General features: G+C 62.1%; 1 protein-coding gene across 1 annotated transcript in view; it reads left to right on the plus strand.

The window, feature by feature from the left end:
• Nucleotides 1-1,286: 1,286 nt before the first annotated feature.
• The window catches only part of LOC117651586 (MOXD1 homolog 2), a 210,464-nt gene continuing 191,646 nt past the window's right edge, over nt 1,287-20,104 (plus strand). Inside the window, exon 1 of the mRNA XM_034395727.1 lies at nt 1,287-1,494. Within this exon, the coding sequence (XP_034251618.1) occupies nt 1,438-1,494 (57 nt within the window). The 5' untranslated portion in view covers nt 1,287-1,437. The remainder of the gene's footprint in view (nt 1,495-20,104) is intronic.

A 20,104-nucleotide genomic window follows, 5' to 3' on the forward strand; every position in this document is an offset into this window, starting at 1 on the left:
AAATGGCCCCCAGTAATGAGCGAATTTCGGCCCCGGCGTCGAGGCCGCCGTCTCTCTCGCACTCACGAGGCGAGGCCGTTGGGGCGCGAAGGGGATTCACTGGTCAGGACACCGTGCTTCGATTCCCTGTGACAAACCCGCCTCTCAGTCTGATGGCACTGAAAAGTGTTCTTCTTTTCCTATGCACTTACTCTCTCTGCGCCCTTGGACGTAAACAAATGCAGCGGATGATGTATCGGCGTGGCCTTGGCGGGCTTGGGCGCGGCCGGGGGTGTTTGCGAATCGATTACGCTGTCAAACAAGGAGGAAAGCAAGGAAACCGCAGTCTTGCCCTTGTCCCTCCTCGAAGGGCGCGAGGGTGTGGCTCGGCGGCGGGGTCCCCGAGGCGCGCCTTGGGGTAGGTGCGCTGTCAATCCGCCTACCCCCCGTCCTATTCATCATTCAGGACCCCTTCCTCCCACCGCCATCCTCCCCGGGGGTCCGTGACAAGCCGCGGTGGGTCAACACTGCGACGCCCCGCCGCTTTATCGATGGCTGTTTGAGTGAAAGCGCACCGTACGCAGAGCACTGTCTCTCTCGCACCGCCGCGGCGCGCCCCGCTCGGCCCGCGAGTGCGACAGAGACGGAGCGACTGCGCCCGGAAGCAGCGCCTTTGTGGGCCGAACGGGAGCAGCGCGTAAAAGTGCAGCACGCGCCGCGCAGCACCGCGCAGCACAACAAAGTCGAGTCCCGCCGTCTTCGCTCTTCAACCCCGAAACTGTAAATCCGCGCCAACGGTTTGAGTGGCATGGCCGTGGCCGCGGTGTTCTACATCCCCGTTCTTCCCTCTGCAAACTGGGTCTTCTTCGAAGCCTGCATGCGCTGCAGCGACGGCAGCGGCGCGACTAACGGCCGTTTGACGAGTTCTCGAGTTCGAACGGTTGTTTTTGTTGTTTGTTTTTCCGCGCTAAGCCTGCACAGCTGAGCGGCGCGCCGGAAGTTCCGCGTTGTTGTTGCTAACTCGGTGTATTTTTGTTGCAGGCCACTACGACCGCAGCTGCGTCGGGGTGCAGCGGGGACTGCCGGCTGCCATGCGGCCGGTGCACCGCATGCGGTCCGCGCGGCGAGCGCGGTGAGCTGGGGGCGCTGGGGGGCGGCATGGCGCCGGGCCGGCGGCGGGGGCGGCGGTCGCGGGGCCGGGCGCCGGCGGCGTCGTCGCGGCCCTCCGCGGCGCCCCGGTGGCCGTGGGGGCCCTGGGGGCCCTGCCCGCTGGCGCTGCTGCTGCTGGCGTGCCTCCTCGGCGTCGCCGACCGCGCCGACGCCGCCCACTGGACGCACTCCGCCGAGCTGGACCGGAACTTCGCCGTGTTCTGGACGCCCGGCGACGACGACATCACGTTCGAGGTGCAGGTCCGCACGCTGGGCTACGTCGGCCTCGGCTTCTCCAGCGACGGCAAGATGAAGGGCGCGGACATGGTGATCGGCTGGGTGCGCGACGGCCAGGTCTTCTTTCAGGTGAGTCTCTCTCATGCCACGGCGGGCCAGCCGATCCGATCATGTAAAGCCACCGTCTAATTGAACGGAGGCAGTAAAGTTTAATTGAAAGCAGCACAGTAGGTACACCGAGGTAGACCACGGCGCGGCGCGGCACGGCGTCGAGATGCAGCCGAGAGCACGGCAAGCGACGCCGCCCGCATACTGATCGCGATATTTTGCATAGAGTGACAGGGAGGGCGCGCTCCGCGCTCGCACACATCGCAGTGAAACCGTTAAGGTTCGAGTGGCCCTGGGGTCCTGGGTTCGAGCCCCACCGAGGAAGAGTGCGCCATTTTGGTTCCTTAGGGTCGTTGTCGCGCTGCGAGTTGGCTCGTTCTAAATACCGATGGAAATGTGTGGGAAACAGGGGGCTGCGAACTCGAAGCGCGAAGCCGCGAAGCGCAGGCAGGCAGTCGGGACGCTGCAGCACCGCGGCGCGCTGTTGCTCCGAAGGGAGATCTGAGATTGCGGCGGCGGGGTCGTCCCGGTCGTCCGCCAGGCCAGCCGGCCAGCCAGCCAGCCAGGCCGCGCAGCAAAGGTCGCAGTTCGAATCGGTCTGGTCTTGTCACTGCCGACCGGACGATCCGTTTCCTCATCGGTCCGCGAGAGTGCGCCGTCGGCCAGGGGTCGCTGCCCTTTGCCCGTTTTTCTAATGAGCCGGGGAAAGGGAACTCTCTTCCCTTGTAGGGCCCTCGCCCTCGCCCTCGGGAGTGGGCCGGGGGGCCCTTGTAGGGCACCGTGTCTGGAGTAGGGCGCTTGTTCGTGTTCGACGTGCAGCCCAATTATGTCACCGCGGTACCGCGGTGCCGTGGTCTAGTGGCGGTTCCGCGTCGCGGTGTCGGACGGACAGCCGGCCGGCCGTCATGTCGTGCTGCTGGCTTCGATCAGAAAGGAAAGACCAAAGCGAGGCCGCGCCAAACGCCACGCTCAGAAAGAAAATTGAACAATGTTCAAGCTTTCAGGGAGTGTTGACAACGGAGACCTCTCATTCCGCCTCGCAGTGCGATGCGTACTTAGGTCCCCGTCACGCCGCTCCTCCGTATCCGCGAGGCGGCGCACAGTGGGCCAGACGACCGGCGCACGCGGACAAAACTCTAGTAGACGCGTTGTGAGCTCAAGAGTCGCTACACGGGCCTCAAACCAAATGTGTGACCCCACCAATGGATTCCTCGCTCAGAGAGCAATCCATTGGTGGGGTCACACGTTCGGTTCGTGCCCATCGTAGCGACTCTGGAGCTCAAAACGCGTCCGGGATTTTGGCCGCCTCCACCGGTCTTCTGGCCCACTGTGCGGCGGCCTAGCAGGCGCAGGCGGGGCAGGCTGGCTGCTCTTCGTGACCGGTGTGGCGGCTCGGCCGGCCTGCCCGGCCTGGAGGACGTCGCCGAGACCATCTTTCTTTTATTGCGCCGCGCTGCGCTCCGCCACGCCCCGCCACGCCCCGAAGCCGGTCGTTGGAGGCAAGGACGGCTCGTCGCGACGCCCCGGGCCCCAGGGCAGGGCAGCCCGACTGCATTTTAGTTTCGCGGCGCGCAGTTTCCCTCCCTCTCTCTCCCTCGCCGTGCTCGCCGTGCTTTGTCATCGGCCGTCTTTCTCCTGGCGACTCACGACGGCTGTCGGACCACACCGTGGACCACACGCCGCCCCGCGACCACCGCGGCCAGGCCGCCCGGCCGCCACACTGTGCTGATATTCGAGCAGGACGGATCATAAGCCCCTCTGCCAGCTCGGGCTGTCCGGCCGGCCCTTGGCTTTCGGTGCTGCGACGTCGGCGACGTCCGAGCCGAGCGGCCTGCAGAGTCGCTTTCGTCGCTCTGTCTCTCTCGCACCTGTACGGGACGCCCCACGAGTGCGAGAGAGACAGAGCGACGACTCTCAGTCCGGCGGGCGGCGGGTGACTGGAGTCGTGCCGGTCGAGGCGGTCGAGGCGGACCGGCTGCATGCACTCGATCAGGAAACTGATCGCCACACTTGTTGATCGCGACGGGTAGATCGGGGCCAGCAGAGCAAAGCGGAGCAGAGCAGAGCAAGAAAGAACGCGGCGCTCGTAAATTTCGACTTCATTTGTAAATCTACGGCAGATCTCGCTTTTCTGGGCGCGTTGCTCGGCGTTGCTCGGCGTTGCTCGGCGTTGCCGCGCGCCGTGTTGCTCTCGTTGCCGACAACGAGACCGGGGCACAGTGGGCCAGAAGACCGGTGGAGGCGGCCAAAACCCTAAACGCGTTTTGAGCTCCAGAGTCACTAAACGGGACTCGAACTGAACGTGTGACCCCACCAATGGATTGCTCTCCGAACGAGGAATCCATTGGTGGGGTCACACGTTCGGTTCGAGTCCTGTTTAGCGACTCTGGAGCTCAAAACGCGTCTAGAATTTTGGCCGCCTCCACCGGTCTTCTGGCCCACTGTGCGGGGCGTGCTCGGCGTGCCGGCCGTTCGACGAACTAGCGGCTTGGCGTGACCGCGGGATCATTCCGGCGGCGTCATTTCGGCGCGGCGATTCCGCGACCGTTGCTCTGTCTCTCTCGCACTCCCTGTCCCCCTCGTCGCCATGACCGTTGTCATGAATTATCGCTGGGCCTGGAAACGCGGCACGCGTCGCACACGCCGAGCGCAGTGCGCGAGCGGGGCTCTAGGGGGCAGTGTGGTGGTCTAGCCCTTAATGGTAATGGTAATGGAAGGTAGGCAACCCTCAACACCGCATGGCCTTAAATGTTCTTAGGAAAACACCACTGTTCCTAGGGCTCTCTAGTTATACCTGAGGGACTTTATGGGGACTCTCCACACGTTAAAAACGGTTCCTGATTTTTTTCCCCAGGAAGCCTAGCGACATAAGCGATTTTCAGGGAGTTCCTGGAAAAACCAGGAACTGTTTTTACCGTGCACAGGACCTGTGACTCTCAAGAGCTCCTTGTGAATCTCTGGGACTCTCGGGACGCCTGGCCGTCATCGTGTCCCTTTGCATCAATCAGGCCCGCCACCGCCCTCTTTCTTTGTCTCTCTCTGTCTTTTCCTCCTTTTCAGCGCGCATAATTTTCATGTTTTGTCTTGGTTCTCTTTTTTCCCTCCGGGACTGCCTTAATCGGCCCGATGCCGTGGAAGGGTCGCTCCGGCAACCGGTCAGTCCGTTCGTTGCGTTCGTGCGGCCCGTAGGTTCGGCTAGTGTCGCCCCGTTTCGCGCCTGCACCATAAACTGGAGGCTTCGCGTCAGAATCCAAATAAAGTCTTTGGCGCATTTTCCGCGCGTATTTGCTTTTCTGCGTTCTCTTTCTTCTTCATCCGTTTCTTTACTACGTAGCGCGCCGTCGCGCCGCCGCCGACGGGGCTCCGGTTTGTTTATAGCGAGCGCGGACCTGGGCAACCTGGGCAGGCGGCGGCGCAGGCGGCAGCCCCGCACTGGAAGGCCGAGATGTTTGTCAAACTGTCGGCAAGGGTTAATCGGAGGGTCTTCGGACGGCCTGCTTGTTGTCCTACAGGCTTAGGCCATAGACCATGGGCGGTCTCTCGTCTTCGACTTTTTCACTCGACCGTGATCAAAGAAAGAGCAGCGTGCAAGTTGGAAAGTAGGAAAGCAGATTTAATTCGCTAATGCGGAGCGAGGTGCCTGAGCGCCGTGCCGGGTAGGCCGTCCCGCGGAACGCAGCGCCTCAGCGGGCGGCCTACCCGCCGGGCGCTCCGCCGGCCCGCGGAGCCACGACGCACTGTCCGCCGGCTTTTTGAATTGCGCGCGCTCATTCAATTCGGATAATTAATTAGCGAATCGGCGCTACCGGTATGGCGTCCGAGCCGAGCCGAGCGGAGCCGAGCCGAGCGCAGCCGGTGCGTGTCAGGCGGGCGGCGCCGAGCCGGGCTGGGCCGAGCCGGGCCAGGCCGCGGCCACCGGTTATTCTAATCCTATGGTAATAGAGGAGGATGCCCGCGGCCCGTGCGAAAGAGTGCCGACCAATAGCCGGCGGCGTCGCGGGGCGTCGCGGGGCGTCGGCCAGCCGGGCGGCGCGGTCGCGGTCCTCCACGCCCCGCGAGCACGACGCCCCCCTCCCCTCCCCCCCTCCCCTCTCTCTTAGGCCAGCCCCTTATTTTTCATTCATTATTCCGACTGCTTCCTCTCCGCGGCTCCCTCGCGCGTTCCCCTCTCGCGCCCTCTCTCTCTCGCACTCGCTGACGATGCTCGCACTCTCTCTCTCTCTCGCTCCCGCTGGCTGGCCGTGCCTTAAGGCCTGGGCAGTCAGTCTTTATAAAGGTCGCATCTAGTATTCCGGTGGATCATCGGCGTGGATTATGTCAGTAGCGCTGTTTCACTCATTCTCTCGCAACCTGTTGCCAGCGTAATGAGAGAGAGAGAGAGAGAGAGAGAGAGAGAGAGAGAGAGAGAGAGAGAGAGAGAGAGAGAGAGCCGTACGTGGTGGTGAGGGCGGCGGGCACAGTAGAGAGAGAGGAGGTCAGGATAAACGAAGAGGGCATGACATGGCATGGGTCGGCCCCACCGTTGTCACACGGGAGGCGCGGTTTTTATTTCGCTGCCGTTGCTTCTGTTTTTTTTTTTTTTCGGCGAAAATATTTGTTGGTTTTGTTTGTATTCTGGCTGCTGCCGTGGGCTTGTCTGCCTCCGCCCTTCCCTCCGGTCTTCGCCTGCCCGACGCCCGACAGAGTTCGTCACCGTCGCTCGCAAAAGATTCGCGGAGGGAGGAGATGATGATGCGTCGTCTTGGTCGTAATTTATGGGGGTCACTGTGTTAGCGCGCTCTCTCACACTCTTGTGTGTGTGTGTGTGTGTGTGTGTGTGTGTGTGTGTGTGTGTGTGTTTCGCGTGCGAAGCTTGTTACTACACATGACGTACGCGTCAAGGGGGTTATGGTCGAATCATCACGAAGTTGTAATAAATCTCACGACACCTTGTTTGCTCGCCCTCGTTACGTTTCTGGCGCACATATTGCCCTTGTGAGTGTGTGTGTGCAACGGCAAGGGTGGCAAAGAAAAAAGAAAAGAAATGCAAATTTTTCACTAGGGTAACTTGATTTTTTTTTTGATTTTTTTTGCTGTTGCAAGACCGCTACCTTGGCTTGTTTGCCTTTGGAAGGCAGTTCTCATGAGGCACTCACTCCATGCAGTGCAGTGCCGTGGGCAGGCGGGGCAAGTTAACACCCCCGCGAAGAGCAAGCGGAGCAAGCCTACCATTAGTGCCCCCGACACCGCTACACGGCCGCGCCACTGCCACGCCGCACAGTGGGCCAGAGGACCGGTGGAGGCGGACAAAGCTCTAGACGCGTTTTGAGCTCCAGAGTCGCTAAATGGGACTCGAACCGAACGTGTGACCCCACCAATGGGTTGCTCTTCGAACGAGGAATCCATTGATGGGATCATACATTCGGTTCGAGGCCTATTTAGCGACTGGAGCTCAAAACGCGCCTGGAGTTTCGGCCGCCTCCACCGGTCTTCTGGCCCACTGTGCGCCGCCACGCCACTGCAAGAATGAGGCTCCGAGCTTTTCGTCGCTGCATACCGCGTTGTCGTCCCGCTTTTGACGCGGCTGTCGTAATGTATTCCGGTTTGCATTCTTTGCCTTTGTGGCCTGCCGCGTGAATCCGCAGCCAGGCAGGCAGGCAGGCAGCCAGCCAGGCAGGCGGCGACGCGGCCGAGAATGCAGTGCCATCGGAAATAGGGAACGCTCGCATTTTTCGCCGCGAGTAAATTGCTCTTGTTTCCCCGGTCGGCTCGCGGTGCTCGCGGTGCTCTCCGCGAGGTGTTCTGCCGGACGCAGCAATTTTTCGTCGCGCTCGTTGTGCCCGTTTTTCATTTGCGCGTTTTTGTCGGGTCGTCGTCGGTCGTCGCCGCTTCCGCTTTTTGCCGGCGCGGCCTGTCACTTTTAAAGTTGACTTTGATAACCTAGCCGCGGGATGGAGACGGCTGTACGGCAGTCGTCGCGAGACATAACTTGATCCCTATTCCCCGGAACTATTCCTTCGGGATTCCTCGGGTAATTGGGCCGAGCACTCGTCTCTTCATCCCGAGCCCTGCCGAGGGGGAGGGGGAAATAATTGTCGCAAGGCACGACGTACGTCGTCTGTCGCAGAGACGTCGCCGTCTGCTTCTTCAGGGGCAGGCAAGCGCGCGGCGAGGGAGTGCCCATTTTCCAAGCGGTTTACGTTTCAGACTGAAAATTTTACACAGTTTTCGACACGATTTTGTCGCCGCTAAAACTAAACCCATTTTTGTTTTTAAGTGACATTTATTTTTGTGTGGCTAGTTGCACGGTGAAAACGATACCTGGTTTTCCTAGGAAGCCCATGCTTAGAGACATAAGGTGATTTCCTAGGAGCTCCTGGGAAAACCGGGCTCCGTTTTAACCGTGTGGTTTTTGGACGATTGACGTAGCGGGGTCACTGGTAGTGCCGCCGCTGCCCCAAAACGCCCATCGTCCGGCATCGGCTGCCATCGGCAGTCATTGCGTTAAACGTAGGCGGCGGAGACAGGCAACATTTCAGCCGCAGAGGCAGGCGAGTCTTGGCCGCGCTGCCGTGCCGCCGCGCCGCGGCACTGCCGGCCACTACACTGCCGCCGTGTGCAGCCCTGCAGCCTGCGCGGCCTGCCCGGCGCTCCGGCTGACGTTGAGTGATGCGTCCCATTCTGTCTCGAGTGGAATTCCACCGCGAATCCGCCTGTCCGCCCGTCCCGGTCCGTCCGCCCGGCCAGTGGACTGAGAGTCGTTTTCGTCGCCGTGTCTCCCTCGCACCCGCAGGGAACGCCCCACGAACGCGAGAGAGACAGAGCGACGAAAACGCGACTCTCAGTCTGCGACCCCCCCTTCCCTGCCGCCGCCCCCTCCGGGGCCTCCGCCCTTTGCCACTGTTCGGCTCGGCCACTTTTGATGCCGGCCGTCGGTGTCGCGCGTTCGGAGCCAGAAAGAAGCCAGCGAAAACAAAAACAAGGAAGCTGCAGTGTTTGGAAAGGGCCTCTCCATTTGGCGGCGGCTCCCACCTCAGTGTGTGTGTGTGTGTGTGTGTGTGTGTAAGCGAGAGACAGGCACAGACTCTGTGTTTGTGTGTGTGCACCTCCACCGCGCGTGGACTAGTTTTGACACGGCGTGGGCCTCGTAGAGCAGCAGTTGACGTATTTGAGAAGGGAACTGCCGAGCCAATTATCTATATATGTGTATAAGTGTGTGTGTGTTTGTGTGTGTGTGTGTGTTATACGTGTGTGTGTGCGTGTGCCGGTGCGTCTGTGTGCGAGGGCCGCCTCCCTGCCCTGCCCACCTTGCGCGAGTTATGTCCCGCAAGTCCTGGCCGCTTCAGTTTTAATTCCGCACATCAATCGACCAGGCTGATCCTCGGATCCTCGGATCCTCGGTGAGCCGTGAGTCGTCTCAATCTCTTTCTCCTCCGCTTCTTTGGCCGTCGTTTCTCTTCTCGCCGCCGTGAGGCCTTGCGCGGCCTGCTCCGCGGCGGCGGCTCTGGCGGCTGGCTGCCGGCTCCTGCTGCTGCCACAGCGAAAAGATGGCGGCCAAACACAAGGGCGTCGTCCTCGGCGTCGTCCTCGGCGTCGTCCTCGGCGTGGTCGCGGGCGGCGCCAATGGAGCGCGTCGCCGTGCAGCCTGCGCCCGCCGCCGCGGCGCCGTGCCCGCACCGTGAAATTGACTCATGCTTGCGAGCGTCGCGGTGCTGCGCGCGCCACTGCACTGCCACTGCACTGCGACTGCACTGCCACTGCACTGCCACTGCACTGCCACTGCACTGCCTCCGATTGAGACGTCGCCTCGCGTGCGCGCCTGCCTTTTGACGTCCATCCATTCCGTCATTTTATTTATTCGCCGCGCATTTCGCAATATTACCTTATTTTGTTTTCGCTGTTGCATCTGGTTGTTGTTGTTTTTCCAGTTGCTGCTGGGTTACGTCCTCCGGCTGTGTCACTCTCTCTGTAGGGTGCCGCGCTGTTGTTGTTGTTGTTTGGCAAGGACGGGTCGGAATTTTTTTCCGGCCTTTGTTTGGGCCCCGCGGACGGCCCGTGACGGACAGCGTCTCTCTGTCTCTCTCCGCCGGGCCGCGGACCGCTGCGGGGCCAAGTCGGGCGAAGCGAGGCGAAGCCAGGGGGAAGCGGGCCGGCATGTTGATTTCGGAATACCGATGGGTCTGCGCCTTCGTTTCGGGTATGAAGACGTCGTCGGCAACCCTTTGGGGGCCGCGTCGCCGCGACCGTGTGTCACCCTGACGTCGCCGCCGGGCCGCCTCGGATACTGTTGGCGGCGACGGCGTTGGGAAACTGCCGCGACGTGGACGTCGACGCCCCTGACGACCTGGAGCCGTCGGCTGCCGTCGGCCCGATGACGGTGTCGGCTACCCTTTTGGAAGCCGTTGACGGCCTGGGTGACGGCCTGGGTGACGGCCTGGGTGACGGCCTGGGTGACGGCCTGGGTGACGGCCTGGGTGACGGCCTGGGTGACGGCCTGGGTGACGGCCTGGGTGACGGCCTGGGTGACGGCGTGGTCGGCGTGCTCCCCGCCGCCGTGCCGCCGCCGACCTTTGCCTGTTGCTGCAACCGCGGGAGCTGGCCATGCTGGCCGTGCCCGCGGAGCGGCGCGCCTTTCGGTTGGCTCATTCAGTCATTTTGCAAGCGTGTCTGTGTCTGCCTGTTGCGGGCCAGCCTGCCTGCCTGCCTGGCCGGCCGCCCTGGCGCCGGAACGGGTGCAGTCGGAATGCCCCTCGCCTCGGCGTCTTCCAGTGGCGCTGCCGGTGGCTTTTCGACCGCCGCAGTCGCGGAGGGCGAGGGGGCGGGGGAAGGGTGTACTTCCGTGCGTCCGTGCCCTTCGCGAACGCCGACGCCCTGCTTTGCATAATCCTGTCGCGGGTCCTTGAAGGGGAGGGGGGCGGTGCGTGCGCGCAGAGACGTGGAGATAGTAGCGCGGCCCTCCCGGCCCAGCCCCCCATGTAGTCCCTCACTGCCTCTATCGCTCGCGCACAAATGTGAGGCAGTTCGGCGGGGATTTGCCCAGCCGATATAAGGCTTCGGGGATGCACAGCGATATGCGCGGCTGAGAGAGACAGAGCGCTGTCGCTTTTGTCCTTTCTCTTTCTTTTCCTGGGCGGTGCAGGCCACAGCTCGGCACGGCTAGTACCAACACCGGCCACCTCGCTCGGGTCTATATATTTTGTTTCATACACAATTTTAATTACTATCTTTGGAATGAGCCCGCATACTACCCCGTATAAGGAAACCGAACGAGTATTGACTGAGAAATTTGAAAGGGAAAAGAAAAAAATTTGAACTCTACACCCCCTCCCCAGTCTTAATGGGGAGGCCTCCTGCTTTACTTCGGTGTTCGGGATGGGAACCGGTGCTATCAGGTACCTGGGGTTAATCCCGTCAGCGACCCAAGCGTTCGCCGGGGGACCCAGTAGGACCCCAAAGCTCAGGCAGCTGGGTGAGAGCACCCAGTACGAAGCTCTTTGAGGGGCGGGACGTAGAGTGAGACGACAGAGAGACAGAGAGAGACTCAGACAGAGAAGAGGTTTGGTGGGAGCTTCTTGTTTTCGTAGGGTTGGTTGTGTACCCCATGGTACCCCCACTGTCCGGCGCTCCCGTACCGAACATACAGCGTTTTAGGCCAGCTTCAAAGGACTTATCATCGCCTCCCCGACGAATCAAGGAGGCACCACCCGCAACCACACATCGGATGGTCTGGATTGATGGATCAAATACTCCATCGCTCCAGTGCCGAGGCCAACCCGCCGAAGCGGATTGCTTTTTAGACACCCACAGCGGAGTGGCCAGGTGAATGTGACTCTGACCACTACGCTATCACGCTTGTACGTCTGGCAGCGTGTTGGACGACGGGTTTGAGTTGCACTGGGAGGAAGGCGGTCGAAAAATGTAATGAAATGATGGGATTCGATCCCCGGACCCCGCCATCGGGATCACACGACTTTACGATCTCGGCCACCACGACCCATGATGAGGGGATCGGCGTGAGGTGGGTTCTTGAAGCAACAGGACTCGACCGACCCGGTCAAAATTTCGCAAGAAGTTGGGGGAGTCGAACCGCCGACCCCAGCACTGAGAACCGACGCCTCTACTCCCTGGACCACCACGTCCCATGCTTGGAGCGGGTTCACGTTTACGGGTTTGAACCGCACTGGGTGAGGCAGTAAAATTAAATGGAAATATTTGTTAGGAGTCGAACCTCCGGCATGTGGGCCTGTTGCACACGGCTCCGCTCTCATGGCCTCGAACCACCATCCTTAGGATAGCAAGTCGAAAAAACTTTTGTGACGCTGGTATTCGAACGCCGGCCTGCGGTAACTCGATCCCACGTCTCTAACCTCTCGGCTATCACAGCAGTTGTGAAACGCGATGGATCATCTGCTTTCATTAACGTTCGTTGAATGAGATTTTTTTTTCCAGTGTCGGGTTAGTTGTATTCCCCCGCGACGGCCACCGCGGCCCGCCCGAATTTAAAATGTTTCGATAATTAGACCCGCGCCCTTCGCCGCCACCAGCGCGGCGCCAGGCTGGTGCCGTCTCCCTCGCTCTCGCGGGACCGCCCCTATGGGTGCGAGAGAGACGGGGCGACCTGCCTCCAGCGCCCCGCTGTTCACAAATTAGAACCGTACGCGCGCCCGTCACGCTACGTGTGCGCACTGTGCCCCGACACGCGCGACGGCGCGGCCCGCGGCTTCGTTGGCGTCGTCGTCGGCGTCGTGGGCGTCGTCGGCGTCCTCGGCGTCGTGGGCGTCGTGGGCGTCCTCGGCGTCCTCGGCGTCGTGGGCGTCGTCGGCGTCCTCGTCGTCCTGCCCCTGCAGGCCGTGGAATGCGTGGCGGCTCTGGCGGCCGTTTTGGCTGAGCCCCGGCGCGCGTGCTGAGGGGCTCGACCGGCTCGGCGCGGCTTTGCGTTGCTTCGCGTCCCCGGCGAGGTCCCCGTCCCCGAATGGCCGTGTCTTTGGCCGCTTTCGCCGCCCGAAATCCCCCCGGCCCTTGGCGATGCAGCGATGCCGGCAGTTTGATTGAGCGGAATCGGGTCGTTGTTCCGCGAGTCACACGCACAAGCTGTTCGGAAAAAACCTCTAAAACTTGAGAAATATTTGAAGTGTGGCGGTGACGTGCATGTCCCGGGCGATTTTGGCGGCCGCATCGGCGGGCCTAGCCCGGCCCAGCCCGCCCTATCGAGCGCCGATCTCCGGGAAAATGAAAATGCAAGGCCGCTCGCATGAGGAAGTGCCGTGAGGCCGCGAGCGCAACTTTGGACGTTTTCGTGCGATTCCATAATTAAGCCGCAGGACCACCCGGCGGCCGAGGCGGGCGGAGCGGGCGACGCGTTTTCACGGAACTCGGGGGTAACTCACCGCGAACCCGCGCCTTGCCTGGCCTTGCCGCGCACTAACCCTCCGGAAACGGGGTCGGGCGGAGGCCGCCGCGCCGCCGCAGCCGCGGTCGCCCCTCCCCCTTTTGGGGCCTCTCGTTGCCGGGCCTGGCCGGGCCTGGCCGGGCCGACGTGACGAACGTCTGGAAATGCACACTCCAGCGGCACGCTGCCGTCGGTTTGCCGTCAGGCTTCGAAAGCGACGCCCCGCGAAACAGCATGTCTTGATCTCGGAAGATGTGTATATATTTAACGCGAGTCTTCGCGGCCTTGAGCCGAAGAACGGCGCCCCGGATCCACGTTTGTCCCGTCGTCGAGAAGAAAGTCTAAAGTGTCCGATCTTCGGGGCCGTCTGGAGTAACTCGCGGCCACGCGAAACACGCTCTCGGCTTTTCAACTTTGAAATTCGCGCCGTCGGGTTGGCAGCGGCAGCCCCGCTGGCGGCGCGCTGCCCGTCCGTCCGCGATAATTGTTGATTGGTATGCCTGGCGACGCGGCGGACGCGGACCCAAGTTGCCGCCGAGGACGCCAAGAAGTGCCCTCGCCGCGTAATTCGCCGAGAGGTCCTTCCGCGCGGTCCTGGAGGTCCTGGAGGTCCTGGCCCTCCACTTTGGCGGCCGTCATCCGGCGAGGCTAGTTGCGCGCGGACTTTGGGGGGTCCTCTGCGAGCCCGGCCTGCCAGAGGGCCTGCCAGAGGGCCTCCAGAGCCGTCGGCCCCACCCCACCCCGCTGTCACATAAAAACGGCGCGGAGGTGCAAGGTGAGGGCCGCGGAATTACTATGCCGCCCGCGCGCGGCCAGCCAGGCCAGGGCGGCCCGCCTAAGCTCCCCGTCGACGCGCCGCCGCGCCGCCCCCGTCAAGGCCGCCCGCCCCCGCTGCAGGTTTTAGGGTAATTAATTCGAGCCGGAATATCGCGCGAGCCGGATGAATGGAAAAAGGGAGTATGGAAGCGGATCGCCGCGAAGAAGTGCCTGGCTGCCTGCCTGCCTGGCTGCCTGCCTGCCTGGCCGCCGGGCCCGCATGGACGACGCGGCCCCCCTGGGCACCGAGGTGAGGGCGGGGGAGACGGATGAAAAAGGGGTGGGGGGATTCCAGGCACAGAGCGGTCGTAAATATCGAAATATATCGAGGATGGCAAAAAAGCGTTTCGCTTCTTAGCGCGCGGCCCGAGACGCGGCGGGACGCGGCGGGACGCGGCGCGAAGGAAGAGCCATATTTATTGATCCTCTGATTGAGATAACGATTCCGAAAGGCGCGCCGCTTCGGCCTCAGGTGTGTGGCGGCGAGTCGGCAGCTGGTGGCGCTTGCGCCGCGGGGCGCAGGCCGCAGGCGAGTTGTTGAAAATGTCAAAAAGTTGGTGCTGGTTAGGGACTCTGCGGCAGCTGGGCTTGGTGGAATCACACCGTGGTGCCTCCGTGGAGGCCGTGGCCCCATGGTAATCCGGTCCGTGGTGTCGGCCGGCCGGCCGTCTCTGCACTGCTCTGCACTGCTCTGCAGACGGACTGAAGGGACTGTGGGGCTTTCGCCAGGAGCCCCGGAAGCGAATCTTCTTCCTCTCGCCGGAAATGGCTTTTGAGGCTGCCGCCGGGCGGCGCCGCGGGGATGCGCTAGTTTTGCGTACACTCCCCGCCCTCTCTCCCCCCCCCCCCCCACACACACACACACACACACACGAGCTCGCGGCGCCGTGATGGACTACTGTCTGTAAAAGCACTCGGTAAACCCGACCGTGGCAGCGAGCGCGCTTCGGTGACAAATTACGTGAATGCGATTAGAGCTAATAACCAGGTGATGTACGGCGTCCGGAGAGAGAGAGAGAGAGAGAGAGAGAGAGAGAGAGAGAGAGAGAGAGAGAGAGAGAGAGAGAGAGAGAGAGAGAGAGACCCACCACGGAGCACGGTCCCTACGGACGCGGAGGATCCCACCAGGGATCACTGTCGTGGGAGCGGACTGTGTTTTCCCCTTTTCTGATGCAGTGTGGTGCAGCAGGGCTTAGCCCGCCCACACGCCACGCTGGACCGAGGCTCGGACGTGCTGCCGTGCATGCAGTGTGTATGCAGTTCGGTGGCAGCGCTTTTATAATCTCTTTCCGAATGACACTAGGCGCTCCTCCTTATAAACTCGAGATCTCTCTCCTAATCTGAGCCTCGTCCCCCTCGGCCTGCTCGGCCTGCTCGGCCTCCAGGTGAGCATTTTGTCCCCTTTACTGCGTGTTTGGACGTTTGTGGCGGCCCCTCTGCCGCCGAGCGAGAGTGAGCATCAGCCGTGCGTCCAGCCGTGCGAGCCTTGGGAAACGAAACGACCAAAGTAAGCGTCGTGTTTTTGTTTTGCGCTGCAGGCAGTGTGCAGGCAGGCTGCAGGGCCACTGCAGGGATTAGCTCGAAATGGTATGAAATGGAAGTGCTGGTCGTGAGCATTGCCGTCGCACGGCGGCCAGCGCGGCCACGGCGCCGCGAGCAACACATGAACTGGATCACCGGTTTCCTCGTCTTTTTCCCTCCGAGATGATATCGCAAGCCGGGAGTCGTCGCGACGCCGCCCTGCCCTGCCCGGCCCTGCACTACGCCGTGCTGACCTGACACGTCCAGCCTCGAAATGTGCCTGACCCGCGCTGCCGGCAGCCTGGCCTGTCACGGCCTTGCGCGCCGCCACGGCGTCGGGGCGAGGCGAGGCGAGCTTTTGAAAGTAAGGTCCGCGTTTGCCGCCGCGTGACTCCTCGTCGCCCCCGGGGCCCGACGCGCCCCGCCCCGCCCCGCCCCGCCCGCCCCGCCCCGCCCCCCGCCCCGCCCGCCCCGCCCCGCCGCGCCCCGCCCGCCCGCCCCGCCCCGCCGCGCCGCGCCCCGCCCCGCCCCCCGCCCCGCCCCGCCCCGCCCCGCCCCTCGGGCCACGATTATCGTAACATTTCTCCTCGTCTTCCTGGTGTGGTGGCGGTGACGTCCGTGACGACAGCCTGGCCCGGGGGCGCGGGGCACAGCCCGCTCCCGTATGGACCCCGTTGGCCCAAAAAAACTTTGGAAGGTTTACTTCCAAATTCGAAAAGAGTGCGCCGCAAAGGTTGAAAGTTGTTTTCTCCCTTTGCGATTCGACAAACGACGGAGTGCCTTTTTTTCCGCTGCCCTCTTTCGTCGGTTCGAGAGTGACAGTCGCGGCGGCCGTCACGATTCGAGCTGTAGCGACACGACGTGGAGCACGCCCCCGCCGCCCCCATCCTCGCCCCGCGCTCGGCAGGACGACTTTCCCCCTCGAAGCCCCGGACGGTCGCCCTGCATAGAGCGATTCGTCGCTCTGTCTCTCTCGCACTCGCGGAGCGAGCCGTCCGGGTGCGAGAGAGACAGACGTCTGGAATCAGTCCGCCGGACGGCGGCACGACGGTGCCATCAGGAAAAGGGCCGCCGCCGCGGTAACGGCCTCTTTGTTGTGGACGTTCGTTCGCTAATCCGCCCCCCTCTCTTTTCGCTTTCGCGCGCGGTGCTGGGATAAAACGTGAAACTTTGCTTTATGATTTCGGAGGAGGGCGACAAAGGTGGCGACTCTGGAGTGCGGCGCGAGTGTGCGGGAACTTTGTCTGGAAGGCATCAGCTGTGCTGCCCCCGGCGACCCCCCCCCCATCGATTCGGCCTAGGTGACTGCTGCCGCCAAAACGCCCCGTTTCCGGCCGAGCCCCCCGAGTGCGTGCTGGAGTCGCTGGAGTGGATCCCCGGCAGTTCGGGGCGCATAGGCCCCAGCCGGCCACAGCCAGAGGCCGAGGCGGCAGGGCAGCGCGACACCCAGTGACCTTGACTGCAGGGAATTTTCCTGGAATTTTCCTGACATTTTCCTGGAATGTTCTCGTTTTTCTCAGCTTGGTTTGTTCACACTGCGCGTAAAGTGACTGACTGGAGAAAGAGAGATGCATACTGGAGTGAGAAGGTGGCAGCAGATTGTGTGCCCGCGAGTCATGGCTTGACGATCTAGACACGCCGCTGCTCGTCTGTCGCGTCAACACACACACATACATACACACATACACACACACACACACACACACAAGCATTCGCACTCATTTGCCCCGCCGCCGCCGCGTTCTGGCTTTTCGCTTTTCGCGGTATTTTAATTAGCGGGCCGGTTCGTTGCACTCGTGCCGCCGACTGCTGCCGACTGCAGCGTGACTGCGTCATTCATCAACGCGCCGTGCTGCCGTGCGCCAAATCGAACGGCCACGCGGCCTCTGTGTGTGTGTGTGTGTGTGTGTGTGTGTGTGTGTGTGTGTGTGTGTGTGTGTGTCCGGACTTCCGCGTGGACGTCCACATGAATCTTGTCATTGCAGTGCTGCCTCTACTCCAACGCGGCGACGCTGGATGGACAGTCACTCTTTTCCTCCGGGCCGCGCTCTTGCGTTAGTGACGCCCCCCAGACGGTGCCTGTGCCTCGAAGCTCGCACCGACAGACGTACAAACGGACAAACGCGGAGCGAGCGACCACTGGCCGGCGAGGCAGCGCGCCTGACGCGGAGCAATTTTCTTAACCACGGGTTTGAGTCTCCCCCCCCCCCCCTCCTCCCCCCCGGCCGCCCCTGCCCCCGCGGAGGTCTCGTCATACCTGTAACCCTTTCCCCGGGGCCTTGCAGGCCTTGCAGGGGCTTTCAGCTCCAATTGAAGGGTATCACCATCGACGCCCGCGGCCTCTACCCCCACCCCTCCTCCTCCTTTTTTCCCGACTGCGAGATTTCAAACGCGCTTCGCTTCGCTCGATTCTGCCACAGAGCGCTGTGTGTCGCCGCCGGTTTGCAAAGAAGCGAAGAGCGTGTGAGCCTCGCAGTGTCTCAGAGGGCCGCCGGCCGTTTTGTAAAAAGGACAAGTTATCGGTTTACGGGGACTAAACGGCCTAAATGCGAGCTTGCCGCCCGAGGTGGCGGTGGGGGGCCGGCCCTGCCCGGACTGCCCGGACCCCGGACTCGGCCGGGGGGGTTATTTGTTTCCGCCAGACTGCGTCGTCATCGTTTCACTGTTTTTATGGATGCCCCCCACTGTCAAATAAAACCATTTCAACGGCACCTGTAAGTCCCTTTCCTTTCCTTTGCACGTTTTTCGTTTGTTTGCCTAAGCGACCGGGTCAGTCGGTTCTTTACTTTATTTTTGCAATTTTATTTTTTTGTTTTAAGAAACGTTGAGTTGGTGCAGAAATATCAGGGCAGCCGAAGTGTGAGTAAGTGCATGGAAAAGCTCACGGAAAAAAGTGCATGGAAAAAATGTGCGTCGAAAAAGCGTAGCGACTGGCGTGCGTGGTTCCCAATGGTTCCCGACGTGTAAATGCGAAGGCAATTCCACTCTGAACCCGGCACCCCCGCAGCACAGCGTGCACAGTGTGGCGGCAGCGTGCTCACCGGACTGGTGCGCCAAGGCCGCGCCGCGCGGTGCGTCATTACCTGCCTGCAGACCGAGAGTCTGTCTCTCTCGCACTCATGGGGCGTCCCGTACAGGTGCGAGAGAGACAGAGTCGGTCTGCTGCGCGCTGAATGGCGGAGCGAGCGAGACGGCGTAATGGTCGGAATGAGAGCGAAAATGCGAAAATGGCGGCGCGTGCACTGCCGTGCAGGTCGCGCCGCCCGGCCGCACACTGCCAGGGGTTGGGGTTCGCGGACGTGTGGATGTTGTTTGTCTTGAACAGCTGGCTGAGTGTCACGCGTACTGTACGACACACCGGATGTGGGGGAGGGCTGCCGCCGGGGGTTGAGGGTGGCGACGACGGGTCAGCGGGCCGCCCACGCCGTCGACGTCTTGGAGAGACACGCCGGCGTGCCGCGCGAGGTGCTTCACGATGTGCTGCAGCAGCTGCCGGCGGTGCGCGGCCACTGTACGTGCCAACCTCGCTGATTTGGGGGACGAGGGGCACTGCGGGCGGGCCCCGAAGGGAATCGCTCTGTCTCTGTCGCGCTCGTGGGGCGTCTCGTAGAGGTGCGAGAGAGACAGGGCGACGGAGGGAGGTGGCCGCCGGGCGTTAGCAGATGGTGAGAAAGAGCCGGGGCTCGCACGCTGCACACGCTGCGCACAGTGGGCCAGAAGACCGGCGGAGGCGGACAAAACTCTAGACGCGTTATGAGCTGCAGAGTCGCCAAATGGGACTCGAACCGAGCGTGTGACCCCACCAATGGATTCCTCGTTCGGAGAGCAATCCATTGGTGGGGTCACACGGTCGATTCGAGTCCCATTTAGCGACTCTGGAGCTCAAAACGCGTCCGGGGTTTTGTCCGCCTCCACCGGTCTTCTGGCCCACTGTGCTGCCCACAGGGTGGCGTCCTTGGACCTCCGCGCGCCTCTGCGGGTCCCGGTTCATCGCGCGTGCGTGCGTGCGTAGGGGTTGCGTGCGGGCAAGGCCCGACCGGGCGCGCGTCCTGATTGGGGGATCGGAGAGCAGCCTCATTTATAAGCGGCGTGGATTGCTGTTTCCCGGGCCGTGCCCTGCCGTGCCCCGAGGGTGATCCGTACCGTCCAGTGCAGCGCCGCGTTCGAGCCGACGCGCCCACCACGCCGCCGGCCGCACTCACCGTCAAAGGGACTCCATTTTTATTTCCGACCATTTTTACCGAAGTGGAGTTTGAGTGCGCGGCGACTACGCGTCTCGCTCTATGACGGCCCCGCGTCGCCAAATTGAAATAAATCGGGCGCGGAATTGTCGGTCCCCGCCCCGCGTCCGCAGTGGCTGCGCGCTCGCAATGGTCCCAATCGACATTTAGGGCTGCGTGCGGGCGCCACTTTGTCACCCGGAGCGGGCCGGCGGCGCTCGGGAGCGAGCTGTGATTGTCCGTCGTAAGACGCAGTGACGCGGTGGCCGGCGCGCAGTGGGCCAGAAGACCGGTGGAGGCGGCCAGAATTCTAGACGCGTTTTGAGCTCCAGAGTCGCTCAATGGGACTCGAACCGAACGTGTGACCCCACCAATGGATTGCTCTCCGAACGAGGAATCCTTTGGTGGGGTCTTACGTTCGGTTCGAGTCCTGTTTAGCGACTCTGCCGCTCTGAACGCGTTTAGATTTTTAGCCTCAATTATCGACTAGTACACATATCGATAGCTCGAAGTCGATCCGCCGGGCGAATGTAAACGGTCGTCACGCGCTTCGCGCATTGTTGGAACCGAAAAAGGGAACGGGCACGCGAAAGTCACGCCGCCGGCTCACGGCCGCACTTACCCGCCTGGAGAGAAAAACAAGAATCGAACGAAAAGCCAAAGCAAGGCAAACCAGTTGAACGGTACGTGCAATTACACACGCTCC

The sequence above is a fragment of the Thrips palmi genome, unplaced genomic scaffold (assembly GCF_012932325.1).
Source record: "Thrips palmi isolate BJ-2018 unplaced genomic scaffold, TpBJ-2018v1 HiC_scaffold_6, whole genome shotgun sequence".
Classification (NCBI taxonomy): domain Eukaryota; kingdom Metazoa; phylum Arthropoda; class Insecta; order Thysanoptera; family Thripidae; genus Thrips; species Thrips palmi.